The sequence below is a fragment of the Vicia villosa genome, linkage group LG2 (assembly GCF_029867415.1).
Source record: "Vicia villosa cultivar HV-30 ecotype Madison, WI linkage group LG2, Vvil1.0, whole genome shotgun sequence".
Lineage (NCBI taxonomy): Eukaryota > Viridiplantae > Streptophyta > Magnoliopsida > Fabales > Fabaceae > Vicia > Vicia villosa.
The window spans coordinates 175235293-175252853 of NC_081181.1; the positions used below are offsets into that span (position 1 = coordinate 175235293).

The 17561-nt window shown below is 33.3% G+C and overlaps 1 protein-coding gene across 1 annotated transcript; it reads left to right on the plus strand.

Moving 5' to 3' along the window:
• Positions 1-5440: 5440 nt before the first annotated feature.
• Positions 5441-11015, plus strand: LOC131653042 (fructose-1,6-bisphosphatase, cytosolic). Its single transcript, XM_058923076.1, has 12 exons — positions 5441-5812; positions 7138-7185; positions 7545-7619; positions 7698-7759; positions 8100-8166; positions 8467-8580; positions 8695-8781; positions 9312-9382; positions 9469-9534; positions 10354-10440; positions 10536-10611; positions 10766-11015. Exons 1-12 carry the CDS (start codon positions 5654-5656, stop codon positions 10874-10876), a joined length of 1023 nt encoding a protein of 340 aa, XP_058779059.1. The 5' UTR covers positions 5441-5653; the 3' UTR covers positions 10877-11015.
• Positions 11016-17561: the final 6546 nt, after the last annotated feature.

Consider the following 17561-nt stretch of genomic DNA (forward strand, 5'->3'; position numbering starts at 1 on the left):
CAGAGTTGGATAGGAAGGGTACTGCTTTTTCTAGAGTCATTTCAGTGTAGGCGTTTTCTTCTTTCGGGCTTTGGCCCTCTTTGTAACAAAAAAAATCAATAAACGAGAATTTGAAACTAACTATAACATTAAAGTTTACATAATTAATTTTTTTAAAAGAAATCATACACCTTTCGGTCAATTTTATAAGCTTAAAAAATGTTTTAATTCTTGATCACTATTATAAGCAAAGATCAATTATTAATAAATTATTTAATGTTGTAATCAATGTTTTTGTAGAAAGTCTAAAAAATTAACTATATTTGATTGAATTTCTTAATAATTGTGAAAATAATTTTTGCTGCTTATATAAATGTGAGCGGTAGGGGTGGTAAACGGGCATGGCCCGTCGGGTCGGCCCGTGCACCCATCATAAAATGGTGGGTTGGATTGAGATTTTAGACCCGCCAAAGTCCGTCGTCCGTCTTGCTTATTCGTCCAGCCCATCTCGCTTTAAGTCTGCCTTTTTTAGTTTATTCTAGTAATTTCAATTCTTGATGGTTTTATTTTATACATTTATTTGTAAATAAGAAAGGTAAAAAAGCCTATTAATCTATTGAAAAAATGAAAAAATATAAATAAAAAAAATGGACAGGCAAATTCACCTCCCGCAAACCCGTCATCTTGGCGGGGCGGGCATGAATTTTATGCTCATTTTCACTTGGTGGGCTTGCCCGTTGTCACCCTAAATTTTGACCCTAAGATCCAATATCTCAGGCTCTATTTAAATCACATCAAGATCATGTGCGAGGTTCTCTTGTGCCTCTCTCATTTTGATCTCATCTACAGGAGAATCACCAGGCACCTCTTTGTTTGTATTTCTATTTATTTATAGATATTATGCTTCACTAACCATTAATCAAAATTCAAAAAATAAGTCTTGTTTCTCTTTTATTGTGTAAGACAGGGACTGAACTGAGAAAATCAAGATGTGCGAGATGATTCGAAACAGTTTCACCCAAAGTCAACATCCCACAATCCAAGGTCGAAGATTCAAGTCTATTTCAGGTTTAAAGTTTCGATTTTATTTTTAGTTTATGGTCAATTTAGTTTCTATTAGTCAAAAATATCAAAATAAATAAATAATAATATGCATTTAATTTCTTTTTTGTTTTTTTAGTCAGATTTGATATTAACCATTGATTTTAGATTCAATTTTATTTCAGTTTTTTAAGTTGAATTATTGTTATTGTCTGTCAAAAAGAAAGTTGAATTATTGTTGACATTAAAATCAATTTTTAGTATAAAATCTTCTTAATCTATTTCTTATTTGCAATATTAGTATTTTTGTTATGTTATTATGTCCACTTAGTAGATGATGGAGAAATCAGTTGGGTCCACACAAGCAAAGGAATTCACATTCCTATACACGGATCAGAAGCCTCACACAGCAAACAAAATTCATATTACATTTTAGCATGCATTTCAATTGAATTTCAAGACAGAATTTTCTCAATCAATCCACACCAAACATCCTTCTCTTATCAAGGGCTCAAAATCCTTCTCATGCTTCACATGGATCAGCGTTCAAATTTTCCCAGATTCAACAACCTTTTCACACGCTTTTCCCTCAAAATTCCCTCTCAAATTTTCACGTAACTCCACTATAAATTCAACACCTCAGTTCATAATTAAGGAAGAGAAAAATAAGTATCGTTATGCTGCAAAAATCTGAAGCCAAGCTCTCCTCCAAAATCCATTGAAACCTTCACTCAATAATTCAGTTACCTGCAAAATCTCAATAATTCTTATCTCATTATTCTCTCATTATTCACTCATTCTTCTCTTATTCCTCTCTCATTCTTCTCTCATTCTTCTCTCATTCTTCACCCACTTTAATGGATTCAGACAATTCAGATGTTCTCTTTTGGGACTTGATCGAAGAAGAATTTATGGACAATATTGATGAAGAGTTACTAATGTCAGAAGGAATGTCAATCTGGAAGTTCCTCTAGTCTCCGAGGATCCAGTATACACAGATGTTCAATTTTGAAGAAGAATCAGAATGCATAGGCATGTCTTTCTTCGAATAGTAGATGCCCTTGGAAATCATGATGCATATTTTCAAATGAGGGCCGATGCAACTAGTAAAATGAGTCTTTCACCATTGTAGAAATGCATATCTGCTATTCGTATGTTGGCATATGGGTCTCCCGCTGACATTGTAGACGAGTATGTTCGAATCGGTGAAAGCAATTTAGTTGAGTGCTTAGAAAGATTTGTTAGGGGCGTAAATGATGTATTCGGGGCCGAATATCTGAGAAAGCCAAACACCACTGATGTTGAACATCTTTTACAAATGGGAGAATCACGTGGCTTTCCAGGTATGTTGGGTTCCATTGATTGTATGCACTGAGATTGAAAAAATTATCATGTTGCATGGAAAGGACAATTTTGTCGAGGTAATCATGGAAATCCCATAATCATGCTTGAAGCAGTGGCATCACAAGACTTATGGATTTGACATGCATTTTTTTGGTATTTCAGGTTCAAGCAACGACATGAATGTGCCAAACCAGTCCAACGTGTTTAACGAAGTTTTGGAAGGGCATGCTCCTGCTGTGCAATATGTAATTAATAAGACACCGTATAATATGAGGTATTATTTAGCAGATGGTATATATCCTGAGTGGGTTATATTTGTCAAGATCATTTCAATGCCGCAGGGAGAAGAGAGAAAACTATTTGCAAAACATTAAGAATCAGCTAGGAAGGAAGTGGAACGGGCATTTAGAGTGCTTCAATCTCGATTTGCAATTATATATGGCCCAACGTGTGCATGGCACATGGAAACTCTCAAGCATACCATGTATGCTTGCATCATATTGCACAATATGATTATTGAAGTCGAACGACACACATATGGAGGTGATTTTGATTACTCTTATGATAATGTAGATAACACCAACTCAACAACTGAAACATTTAACGGTCTTCATCCGAATCTTGCAACAAGACTACAAAGAAGAGCAAGTCTTCATGAAAATAAGTTCATCGCCAACTTCAAGGAGATCTAGTTGAGCATATTTAGGAACGTTTTGGATACGAAGATGATGAAATTTAAATTTGATTAATTATGGGATGTTATTTTTTTTATTGTTTTTAATTATATGTCATGTATTTGAGATTAATTTTGATTATTATTTTAAATTTTAAGTTTAATTTGAATTTTATTTATTTTATATTAATTTTAGTTTATATAATTTAAATTATTATTTTAAATTAAATTTTATTTAATATGAATGAAATATTAGTATTTAAATAAAGTTGTGAGATTTAATATGAATTCTTTAGAGTTGCACAATTGAAATGAAAATTACATGAGTTGCTTAAAAATGATATAGCCTTAATAGATTCCAGAAAGAATCCAAAATTAAATAGCACTATTGAAGTTGCTCTAAAAGTGCTATGACAATATTATTATATTTTTTAATCAGTATACAAAAACTTACATGTTTTGAGACGAAAAAATAGGATAATGATATATGGTACGAGAGTGGAGTTCGTTGAAATCAAGCGAATGAGGTGGTAATATGCTGTTCATTAAATTTTATAATTTCTCTCTTGATTTTAATTTAAAAGAACCAGAAATAATGATCCTACCTTATTAAAATATACTATTGTTTCAATAATAAAAATAAGAATTGCAATTCCCATGTTTTTCTGCAAATAACTATGGCTGGGCACTAATTTGTGATGCTTTTGTGAATAATTTTTTCGCGTCAAATAGCATTGCTCTTATTTTTATGAGCAAGTAATTTGAAGGAGAAATACAATAATGAATATGTGTCATTATTTTAATGGTGAATTTTAAATTTAACTTTCTTTTTAATAGAAATCATAAAGGTTGTGGTGATAATTGGATAGTTGGGATGTATTCTTGCATTATTTTTTTACTAATAAGCATTTTTCATAAATAAAGTACGTAGAGAAAAAAATATGCACGTCAATAAAATAATTTTATAATGTCAATGTGTCCAGTCATATTGTTATTTTTGAAAAAATTTTGTGACATGTCTCATTGATGAATCTCAATTAATTAATAGTATAAAATTATTTTATAGTATACTACTTTAAACATCAATAAAATATGAAGAACTATATTTTTCACTAGTTGTATCTATAAATACAAACTTATAGATATTAAATAAAACATTCATATAATTAATATCAATTATTTTTTTATGGTATCTATTAATATTTTCTTTTGTTGTTATTATCGTTATTGAGATTAAATGTAAAATCTAAAAATTACCTATGTCATATAATTATACAAAAATTAATTGATTTGCAATTATTAATTCAAAGTTGTATATAAATTAATAATATTTATTGTTATTTTGTTTAAGGAAAAAACATAAGTTAAATTGCATGGGTATTTCTAGTTGCAGCGTGGTTTGGGTCCAGCTAGTAACCTTCTTATTTCGTGCAAATTTCCTTTGAGTAAGGTAAATGTTCGTGGGAGACACATTATTTATCTACCTAAAATTTTAAGAGTATTGCTATTTAGTACGAAGCAATTTGAAGAAGAAATGCAAGAATAAGTATGTGTCACGATTTTAGTGGTAAATTTTAAATTAATTTTAAATTTAACTTCCTTTTTAATAGAGATCATAGGGTGTGGTGATAATGAATGATTGTAATTTATTCTTGCATTTCTTGTTTTTCCACTTTCTTACTGATAAGCATTTTCCAAATTTTAATATAATAGATGAATCACTTATAAATGTTAAATGCTAGGTCACCACCTTTTTATCTAATATGCGATTATTTCTCACACTTTTTATAATTTTAATAAAATATAATTGAATGGAGGAATAAATATATCGAGAGAGCAGTATGTGAGAACCAGGGCCGGTCCTGTGCATGTGCAGGAAGTGCTACAGTACAGGGCCCCAAATTTTGGGAGGCCTCAAATTTTTAAAAGGTCTATTTTTTTTCATAAATATTAATCGAAATAAATAAAATGTTATAATAAAAATCTAATAAATAAAAAAATGCTATAATAAAAATTCAATACATACGAAAATTGAGATAGATCAAAACTCAAAATAATTATAATCACCACATATTATTGATTAATACATAAATATAATTTTTGTGTGTCTTTTTTAATTATTATAGTTGTAGTTATATTTTAAATTTGGGCCCATTTTTAAAATTAGAACGGGCTTCTATGTTGATTGGGCCGGCCCCGGTGAGAACTGATTAGAATAAGAATGGTGGGTTCAAGATATGGGTGATGGGAGAAGAAGGAGAAAGGGATGGGGCTATCTGCTTGATGGAATGACACGTGGCGTTCATAGGGTCAAATAACCCCATTCGTGGCTGTTGCGTCGGATAACGATTTTCGTCTTTCTCTTTGGACTGTGTGTGGCTTATTTGTACTTTCATTTCTGTTTTCGAGCCGAAGTTAACGGTTGCAGCTTTTCGTTATTTTTAAGTTTTATTTTATTTATTTATTTATTTATTGTGGTAAAGAAACAAATAGCAATAAAAACAAGCAAGCATATATAAGTGACGAGTTTGGTACGTACTTTCTGTTGCGGTTCATTTCATTCATTCATTCACAGATTGAAAACGGTTACACTATTGAACTGAATCGGAATCAGAAATGGACCACAGCGCCGATGCAGCACGCACCGATTTGATGACCATAACCCGTTTCGTTCTCAACGAACAATCAAAGCACCCTGAATCACGCGGCGATTTCACCATCTTGCTCAGTCACATTGTTCTCGGGTGCAAATTCGTTTGCTCCGCTGTTAACAAGGTTCTCTCTCGATTTTTCTTTCTCTTCTCCCAAATTTGTTTATTGTTCATATATTTTTTGTAGCAGTTGATGCGATTATAGTAATATTGTTGTTATCAACTTTTTATTTTGCGGCAGTGTTGTAATCTTTGATGTTGTGGAGAATAGCGAATAAGTGCATGTTAGGTATCACGGTTGATTCGAAAGAATAACGATTGATTGAGTGCATGTTAGGTATTATGGTGGATGATTTGTCAGATTAACTGTGAGCCACGGTGATTTTTGGAAAATTACTTCGGTAGTGTTTGGTTTTGCGTTTGGAGCATGCAAAATTGATTCTGACGTGTTTGGTTGTTCTTGAGTAGAATTGATTAAGCTATTCATAATTGATTCAATGTTGAACTCACTTTTACATATATTTATCCAATCATAAATTGCTTAAGGTGCATGTTTGGCAAAAACAATTTTAGAGGTATAAAATTGATTTTAGAATAATTGAGGTGTTTGATTTTTCAAAAGTAGAATTGGTTATGCCTCATGAGTTGATTCTATTTTAAGGTAAAATTTGTAGCTTTTGAGTTTAATCGTGATTTTTACCACTAAATTTACTGTTCAACTCAATTTTGTATAAAGCTATCCAAACATAAAACACTTTACATTCAATTCACTTTTAACCATAATCAATTTTACGTAATCAATTTCCTCACAATCAATTTTATTCACCGCAGAACCAATATATGTTCACCTCGGTCTTAACTAGAGGCAATTCATTTAAAATCAATTTTCTTTACCGCTGAACCAAACACAAGCATTGACTAATTATGATTCGGACAAGCTCACCGTGATATCATACATGCACTAAATTCTTTTTGATATGGTCAAAGTTCTGGTTAGAGAAATCTGAAGTAGTTTTAAACTGTGGTTGTGTTTGTTTGTGGTTAGTTGCGAATCTCTCCTTCCGATGCAATCACAGTTGCTGTTGTGATGCTGTTGGGGAGACTTTTAAATCTTTTATATTAATGTTCCAATTCTGGTTGCAGACCAACCTCAATTTAGATCTATGATCAAAACATTTGAAGACAAATAATAGTAATAAAAAATAATTTGCAACGAAGATTGTAGTTGTGGTTGATTTGAAGTCATATATGGCCAATGCTATTACAATTGCGGTTGGATAGAGAGATTTGAAGAACTTTAATTCACAACCACACCATTTTTCAAAGTCTTGATTGCGACATTAAGGTTGAAATAATTGAATTGTGATTGCACCTGAAATTTATAGTTATGATGGTGATGATAATGAAATGTTTGATATACTATATTATGAGATTTTGTTATAAGCGCAGGCTGGTCTTGCTAAGCTCATTGGACTTGCTGGAGAGACTAATGTGCAGGTAAGTGTTTTCCAAGCAACTTATGAGTATATGTCATTTTATTTATTTATTTATTGCTATTACTTTAATTATAAAATATGTGAGGTTATTTATAATAGCAGGCAAAAAAAACATGGTTGGTGACATTTTTATCTTCAAAAGTGAAAATAACTTAATTTGTGGTTGGACCAGGTTTCACTGAAAGTGTTTTTTTAAAGAACTTGATTATATAACTTTGGTTTGATTAAAAGTTTGCAGTGAAATAGTTCTTGTCTAAATAGTTTTACTCAAATCAAATTTTACTGATAACTTAGTGTAAAATTATCAATTTAGAGACAATAGTAAATTTTTCTTATGTTCGTTTATTGTTTGGAATGAAGGGTGAAGAACAGAAGAAGCTGGATGTTCTTTCCAATGATGTGTTCATCAAGGCTTTGAAAAGCAGTGGCAGAACAGTAAGTGATCAATTAATTTTTACAGTATATTGAAGAGTGTGTTTTATGGCTTATGGTGATGATATGATGTTTTAACAGTGCATCTTGGTTTCTGAAGAAGATGAAGAGGCAATATTTGTGGAGCCTTCGCTTCGTGGAAAGTTGTTCACTCTCTCTTTCTTTAGTAGTGTCGTTATTTCCGTATACTCTCTAAGAAGGTTTTAAATTGTAGTAGTGATTTCGCCATGGTTGCATTGTAGTCACTGGATTCTTCTTTAATCAAGGTTTTGACTGAATATAATTGTGACCATGCCATTAATATTTTAGAAGTTTTGTTTTTGCACTGTTAATAAAACTGTGACTGCATCAGTTGTATTTTTTGCGTTATCAAAGCATCGGGTTGCGAGATGATGTTCACAGTTTAAAACCTTCTAGGGAGAAGTCTAACTTTCATCTTGGAGTCTGATTTGTTAATATGGACTTTCATTTTTTATGATTCAGGTACTGTGTTGTTTTTGATCCATTGGATGGCTCCTCAAACATTGATTGTGGTGTTTCCATTGGAACTGTATGATCCCTATTCCCTACTCAATTTCTTGCAATTTGTTCTTATGTAGCACCGACACTTCACACTGAAGATGTGTCTGGTGTCCGACATGTGTCAATGTTCAACACCGGCACAACACAAACATGTGTAGTGACATTCAACTATTGTCATTCTTTCAAATTATTACAGATATCGAACACTATTTGTCGGTGCTTCATAAATTTGTTCTTCTTCTACTATTTTATTTGTTGTTGTTACGTGTAGAACAACTTATATTCCATTTTAACCGGGTAATGCTGGTGTCAATTGCGTATGTTGTAGATTTTTGGGATTTATATGATGCAAGATAACCATGAACCAATCATAGACGATGTCCTGCAACCTGGGAAGAACATGTTGGCAGCTGGTTATTGCATGTATGGAAGCTCTTGCACGGTATAATATTCATAAACTTGTATCCTTGTTCATTGCTCATGACTTTCTATGTCTTCATTTTAAAATTACAATGCTCAATTATTCCATCACAATTTGAGATCTACTGATTTGCAGTTTGTGATAACCACCGGAAGTGGTGTTAATGGTTTCACCCTTGACCCTTCTCTCGGTGAATTCATCCTAACTCACCCTGACATTAAGGTATTACTCTGCTCACTTTTGATCACTGTAATAAATTGTTATTCTTAAGTTTCTTTTTATTCAAAATTTGATGGATTAAGCATTACTATCTTGTACAAATATGCTAAAATGGTTTTGAGGCGGTCTATGGTGGACCGGTACTTAAAACTAACCTAGAACTCTAACAAAGGTCAACGCATTTCTTGAAAGTAGAAGTTTGCAGTCCTCTTTATCCTTAGGGTTGAGACATAGACCTAATCGCCACTAATTCATCAAAAACAAGAAAAAAAGAATTGAGTTCTGAGGCACACATTCATTTTCCCTTATTTTGTTTGAATCGGCGCCATTTAGGTCTCTCTCTTATGATGGACCACCTATCAAAGTGATCGATCATAAATTGTTTCGTTAATTGACTTCTCAGCAACTGCCAAATGTTGGATAATATTTAATAACTACTAACATGATTCAATCTGAATAAAGAAAGATGATTGATGCAACCTATATATCTCCACTATTTGTGTTAATGGTTTGATGTGTGGCTCTCTGCACAGATCCCAAGGAAAGGCAAGATTTATTCAGTGAATGAGGGGAATGCCAAGAACTGGGATGGCCCTACTGCCGCGTACGTATGCGTTCAGTAATATTAAAATGTTTTCAAGCACTAAAGTGAAAATTTTGACAATATTGTGATTCATTTTGTTACTTCAGTTATGTGCAGAAATGCAAGTTTCCCACAGATGGTTCATCAGCAAAGTCTCTAAGATATATTGGAAGGTATCACATATTCTCAACCCTTGAAGGAGTCTAATTTTGCTTGCTTTACTTGTTTTAATCCTCTTCATAGTGTTTGTTTGGCTTTAGTGAGTTTGTCAAAATTACTTGGCATGATTTTGTTGAAGCTTTGAAGTGTAGCTTTAGCCCAAAATCGCATGGACTTGCAGTGATTTTGCCATACTCACCGTCAATTCAAACATGCACTTATACAATTGCCACCATGAAATCAACTTGATGACTAATCTCTATCGAGGAATGTGATTGACCACCTTTATTGATTAATAATCTCTGTTGAGGAATCTGACTGACCACCTTTATTGATGACTAATCTTTGTCGAGGAATTTGACTGACCACCTTTATTGATGACTAATCTTTGTCGAGGAATTTGACTGACCACCTTTACTGATGACTAATCTCTCTCCCCTGGAATTTGAATGACTATCTTTATTGATGACTAATCTCCGGCAAGGAACTTGACTGACCACTTTTACTAATGACTAATATTTGTCGAGGAATCTGACTGACCACCTTTAGTGATGACTAATCTTTGTCGACCGATTAACCATCTTTAGTGAAGTTTTCATTTCCCTTCCCATCCACATTTTTTAAATCCACAAAACTCGAACCCAAGAGCTTGTTGAAGGAATCCAAATCCAGTTCAATTTGAACCAATGTAACCTATATTTGTCTTAGTTTGTCCTACATAAATACTTTATAGTAACAGAATTTAAGTTGAATTATCTTTGAGTCTTCTGCAAAAATAGTTTATAAATTTGAACATCTTATTTCAACTTATATCATTTTTGTACCTAAAACAGCATGGTAGCTGATGTTCATCGCACACTGCTTTATGGAGGTGTCTTTTTGTACCCTGCTGATAAAAAGAGTCCAACTGGTAAACTTCGGTAAGTCAAATTCAACCTCAGTTTAAGCTAATATAATTTTTATTAAGTCTAATTTTTAAAAACTAATATGGCTTATTTTGACCTATCTTATGCAGAGTATTGTATGAAGTCTTCCCAATGTCCTTCTTGTTGGAACAGGCCGGAGGACAGTCTTTCACCGGCAAGGAAAGGGTAATATATCTGCTATAAGTTCCACATAAATTTAATCGAACTTGTGAAATTTATACATGTTTTTTCTTGCTCAGATATATGACTGTTGTTTTACTTTAGAAGTATGATGAAAGAGTTATTTGACAATGAGCTGATAAATCTTGTATATTACCAGGCACTTGATTTAATTCCAACAAAACTTCATGAACGATCTCCAATATTTCTTGGTAGCTATGACGATATCGAAGAAATCAAAGCTCTGTATGCTGCAGAAGAGGGTAAATAAAAGGAACCTCAAAAGCTTCCTTCTGTTTTTCATGACTACTTTGTGCAAGCATTATCCAATTGTTAGGCTAACAAGTGCCTATAACAATTAAAACTTGTTTACTTGCTCATGTATATGTCATAAGAAAACTTTTTAATGAGCTTCTGCTTGCCATGGTGATAGTGTTTATATTTACTTGGTTTGGTACAAAAAGGTTAACAAGGAATTAGAAATTGGTCTCTAACCGTTCACTCAATCTCCCTTAGTAAACAAGGAATTGTCTGCTTTGTAGACATAAGTAATGTTTTAAAATTCAAACCGGTAAAATCTTTGGATTATAGATAAATTATTTTAAATCGCCCCAGTTGAAAGAAAAGCGTGATCTAATTGTTCGAATAATTGAAATGTAAAAACTATTGATTCTAATTCGTTTGTTCAGTAAATCTTAAGAATATTGTATATTAGGCCATTTTGAATTTTAAAATCTATACATAGAGAGACACATATGTCAACCAAAAAGTCAAATCATAAAATAAAATCATAATTAGTCTATAGGTCCCTTAACTTTTAGCGAAGCTTTGGTCCCCTAATTAAAAAATGTTATGTAGTGGTCCCTTAACTTCATTTCCGTTAAACTATTTGGTCTCTTCCGTTAGTTTGGGTGAAAAAACGTTAACTATGGCTGAGGTGGCATGTCAGGTTTGCAAACAGTGCAGTGAACAATAAGTTGTTGTGTTATTAACCGCTCTAGGATTCGTGGCTTCCTATTTTTCATCTTCCTTTATTTTCACTATTCATCCATCTTCCATTTATCGGTGACTTCCTGTTCTTCCATCTTCCATCGTGTTCCATCTTCTTCTCCAAATTATGCTTAAATTACCATCTTCTATCAGTGCTTCAATGTCAAAGAATGCAAGCAGTGCTTCAATATCAAACAACCAAAGCTTTGGTATATCTGGATATGTATTTCGTAGAAACAAGATAATGGAGTGTTTTTGCCAAGATGAAAGTGTTCTTCATATTGTTAGTGATATGAACAGTGTCAATTATGGGAGAAAATTTTGGGTTTGTAGAAATTAAAGAAATCACATGGATAAGGGCTGTAATTTCTTCAAGTGGTTAAGTGATGAATTTGTTGGTGAAAGGGACTTGAAAATTGAAAGGCAGAAGAAGAAAATTTTGAAATTGAAGGATGAGGTTGTCTACACAAGAAGATGGTTCAAAATTCCATTGTGGTTGGGATGTTGAGCTTAGGGTTGAACCTTGTGTTTGTAACAATATATTTTAATTATGATTATGGCAATTCAATGCTCTGTTATCACATTATGAATGTACTCTTATGTTGGTTTAATGAAGAATGATATTGTATGTTGTAACACATTAGTAATGTTTGTTCATTATTTTCTGTTTTAACACTGATACATAACTGGTATAAATGTTGGAACAAAATGTAACCTATGAAACAAGCAGCTAAAGGGACCTTATTATTACGAATCAAAATAGTTAATAAACCAATGTGCAACCAATTATAATGTTAAGGGACTTAATGGAAATCTTATGGAAAGTTAAGGGACGAAATTGTAGTATATCAGAATATATCAGATCATTCATTAACAAATTAGAAGATATGAATTGGAAATATAAGCCTATATGTCATACCCCAAAATTTGCCCTCCTCAGTTCATCTTCAATAACTCAAGGTTCAAGGGTTTTCTCAAGTCACTCTCTCCTAATCAAAGGTTCCTCAAGCTAGGGTTTGCACTTCATTGAAAGAATTTGAATCTCTAAGGCCTCAAATGGATCACAAGGTGTCTCATATGTCTCAAGGTATCTCCATGTCAATTATCAAGCTTCAATCCCAAGGATTTCTCATTCAAATGTTCAGGTGATCCACAGTCGACTAGTTTGACCTAAAAGTCAACTATAGTCAAAGTAAGTCAAAACTCCTGACTTTTGGTCAACATCAAGTATTTGAAGTGATATCCATCATTTGGTCAAAGGTTGATCATGATCCGGTAATAAAAACTCAGGAAATGAACAAAGAAAAGGTTCAAGTTAGGGTTTTTAAAATAGAAAATCAACTCAACTTTGACCGGCTATAACTTTCACATGGATTATCAAAAATTTCCCAAAAAAAGCCTATTTTGAAGGAAATTGGATTCTCTACAACTTTGTCTCTCACAAGCCAAGGCCATAAATGCATCATTTGAGAGATATGGTCAAGGAGATTATAGGTACTCCAAAAAGTCAACAAAAACACCTTTTGGGTCAAAGCTCATAACTTGAGCATGGAAGCTTCAATTGAGATGAAACCAAAAAGGTCATTTAGAGGACTCTCTAACCTTTCCAAAAAGTCCAAGAACACCTCCATATGTTAAAAATTGAAGGAGTTATAGCTTGTACAAGTTGGGCGATTTTGAGAAATTACATCTAATACAAAATGGAGAATTTTGACATGTTGAATTCTTGGGCCTATTTTTTGGATCTAAAACATATCCATGGATAATATTAAGACCTAAAAATCTATTATTTTAGTTTTAAGACATTTATTTTATTTATTTGAATTTTATTCATTTAAATATTAAATAAATTAAATAAAACATAAAATAATTAGATTAAATCAAAAGATTGGTTTTTTAATCAAGTTTCAATAATCCAAATATCAAATAATGGTACAAAATTCGTGCAAGAGGGATTGGAAAGAGATAAGAACAATTTGAACCAAAAATAGCAAGATTTTATACAAGTTTAAATCAAATCTTTTTCTAATGAAAAGAAGATATTTCTCCCTGGCATTAAACCTAATTCTCTCCCATATATATAGCAAAGAGGTGCAGCTGCCCAAGGGGACGAAAATCTGAGGCAAGAATCCTATTCTAAGAACTTCAAAAAATCAGAATTAGAGGGCACGATCAAGGAGGTTTTCCAGCAGGTTTTAACGCAAACCAAGTGCCCATTCACGTCCCTGAGACCACAAGGAACTGAACACAATCCTCAGGATGGAATAGATGCATTCAGAACGTCCTTAATGCAATCTCGCCGGAGGTAAGGTTTTTGAATTTCGAATTCATTAATCCATGTCTTTCTAACCGATCTGTTGTGCATAGTTACGCTCAGGGACATGTTTAGGATCGTTTTGACGTATTACATGTAAAGTTCTGGACCGGATTCATCATGTGCCATTATTAGGGCAAAGGAGTTCATCTCCTTCGTACTGGCACTTGCAGACATTTTTAGTCAAAACTAACATCGCCATTAGACTCGTAGGGCTCGAATTAGTGGACCAGGGTTTTTTTTACGCGCATTTTCGTTCGATTCTGAAGGTTCCGGCAGCCAACTCGCCGGAGAAGACGGAAGTAACTGCCAGCGGCGACGGTTCGTAGGTTTTCAGGGTTTGGCCAAGACAGCGTGGCAGCACAGCATTGGTTCAGTTCTAAAGTCTGAATTTTTGACTCCCTCGTGGCATGCGTGGCGTATCACTAGTGGCTAGTCAACAAACGGCCAACCTCTCTCCTTCTTTCATTGGCTGACTCAGTATCCAAGGGCCCTCGTTGACTCATATTTTGAATTTGCTTTATTTTTTATATTTATTGATTTAAGGTTATGGTACTAACGAATGATTAACGCAGCATAACTGGCAATGAGTAAATGAATGGATCCCCAAGGGCCTGGGTTTGATCCCCAGGTTTTGCATTTATTTTTCCACCATTCTTCTTTGCAATTCTGGTGCGCACGACATGGGAAGGCTCACGCTACATCCTCTACCAGCAGCCACAAGATCCCACGCAGATCAGATCTAACGCATCAAGGCCGATGGCACACCATAGACATTCATCAATGCACCACATGGGATGACACGCCCAGGTTTTCTTAACTTTTTATTTATTTATTTGTTTTTATATTATTTGCAAATTAAATCAATCTATTTCCATTGCTTTTTTTTTATTATTACATATAATTTGATTTTTTTATTAAGTTAGTAATATAATTAATATTAGGATTTTACCCGATTAGTCGATGATTTCGATTATTCGACTTAATCAATTTAATTAATTTTAATTATTAAAATCACAAAAACCTTAGAAGGATTGTAAGTATTAGGGTATGCCCAATCCCACTACCATTTAGCCAAAACATTTATTCTTATTCCATTGATTCTTGATTAATATAATTTTCTCCTCGATCCGACTATACCTATTAGTCGCATTGACGAGAAATAAATTTAATCGGATTAATTTATCTATTAATATTGATTTAACTAATTCTTGTCTAATTCTCTCCTCGATCCGACTAAATCTATTAGTCGCATTGGCGAGAGATAAAATAATTAACAATTAATAATTATTTAAAATACATCAATTTGCTAACGGTGATAATCGAATCGATCGATTAGAATAATTAGCAATGCTTCATTCAATCCGTAAACTATGGTGATCAAACCTATTGATCATCGCAACTAACGGTAACATATTAAAACCAGGGTTGTACGCCCAAATCTTAAAACACTTAAAATTCATCTCTTCAATACTGCGATCTTCGAATCTACGATAAGGTAATTCAAAATACCTTCGAACTTCGCATTTCAAAAACTACGATAAGGTAACTCAAAATACCTTCAAACCATATCATATCAAATTCAAAGGCGTACAACCCTGTGCCTCGAACTACGTTGACTCTGATTCTCCATAAGGAGATACGTAGGCACTTGGCAACAAGGCGAGTCCCCTTCCCTAAAACCTCCATTCAGTTCAAATCTCACTTTTCGCCCTTTTTATTTCCTTAGCTATTAAACCTGAATATTTAGCCATAAAACTGTACCTTAGACTTAAAACCTTAGGAAAGGGTTGAGGGTGCCTAACACCTTCCCTTGACCTGATTATAATAATCTTACCCGAATCTCTTAACTGCGTAGGGTTTCCTATTCGCCCTGGTAGAATAGGTGGCGACTCTAAAAGTCTAATTTTTAGGGCAGGTTGCTACACTAAACAATATTCAATAACAGAAGGCCATATAAAACATATCTATAACATTCTAAGAGGTGATAGAAAAAGGTATTATAAGTCATTGTCAGTAAGCCATAAGCAATTATAAGGATATTAATAACATTACAAAAGGAATTATAAGTCATTGTCAATAAGTCGTTACAAAGCATATAAATAACATTACAAAAGGGAATTATAAGTCATGTCAATAAGCCATTATGGGGCATATCAAAATGATATTACAAACATCATAATGAACATCAAGATTGACTTGAAACAGGCTTCCCAGCCTTTTGAAGTTTTCTTTTTCTTTTTGGGTGGTGGCTGACTTGAAACAGTTGGTTGTGGTGGTTGGCTTGAAATAGTTAGTTGTGGTAGTTGTGGAGTTTTTACGTGTGGTTCTTGAGGTAATTTTCCTCCAGGTACCTGACTTGGACGTGCTTGTGGTTGTGTTACAGGTGGGCTCTTTGTCACCATCCTTGTGGCAACGACTGCACTTGATTTCATGTTTTTCCCGTTTCAACTGTGTCTCATCCCTCACCATTTCTCCAGCTTCTCTATTCCTCATTTTCTTGAGCCTTTCAGGCTGTCTCTTTATTGGTGGTGACTAAAGATCAACAACATCAGATTTTGTCCACAAAGCTCCCTCATTAATTGGATAAATAATTGGTGCATAGCAAGCTTCATAGAGTTCCTTCTTATAGAAGTCTGATACAAAATTATCAATTTGTAAATGATGATCCTTAATGGATGTCATTGCATGACAATATGGCATCCATGTTAGCATCCACAATCTACATGAACATTCTTGGAAAAATTGACAGCATAGTTTTCTCCATTGAATGATATATGCATAGCCTCATAGTCATATTCACCTGCACGCTTGTAAAACACGATGAATATTCAATATAAGTCAATTTAATATTAAACATATAACATAATAAAAGGACAACAAGTTAATCACATTACCTCACAATCCAATGATTTGCTTACTATGACTCTCTTGCCATCCTCTTTTTGATGTTTGGTAGTATTGGGCCTTCATATTTGTCAATCTTGTTCCTATTTTGTTCTCTTCTCTACATTAGATACACTATAATTTCTTCAAGCATTATGACAATTCGTTTGGCTCTAGCAGCTACAAACACAGTTGAATGTCTCATATATATTATTGACCAATGTGTCACAGTCTGTACATGTATTGAACCTTGATTTGCACCAAAATCTTGGGGGAATCTTGATGATATGTTTGAATTCCTCTTAACTAACTTCATTTCAAGCATTATTTTCTCCCAAGCATTCACGTGACTTGTAGTAGCATCCTTTCACATCAATTCCTTCAGTTTTAGGCCAGAGAATTTCTTCCTAAAGTTGCTATATAAATGCTTGCAAAATTGAAGGGACTAAAGTGAAATAAGTAAACAACTTAATGGACTATAATGCCACAATGGAAACAGTTCAGTATACAAACAGTTAATGCAAACAAATAAAGGTATACCTAACACAAAACCTCTGGTTAACATCACCAAGTAACTTCTCAATAGCTAGTAACAAACCCTATAATTAGAAGAAAAAAATGGTGGATAAAACATATGGTGACCTTTAAAAAATTGTGAAATAAGTGAAATTCAATGTGAGAGTTAACTTAAGGTTATTATATTTAAATTTTACATTGAAAGAGAAGATTAATTTTCTGTATTGGAATTGATTCAAGAACATTTCAT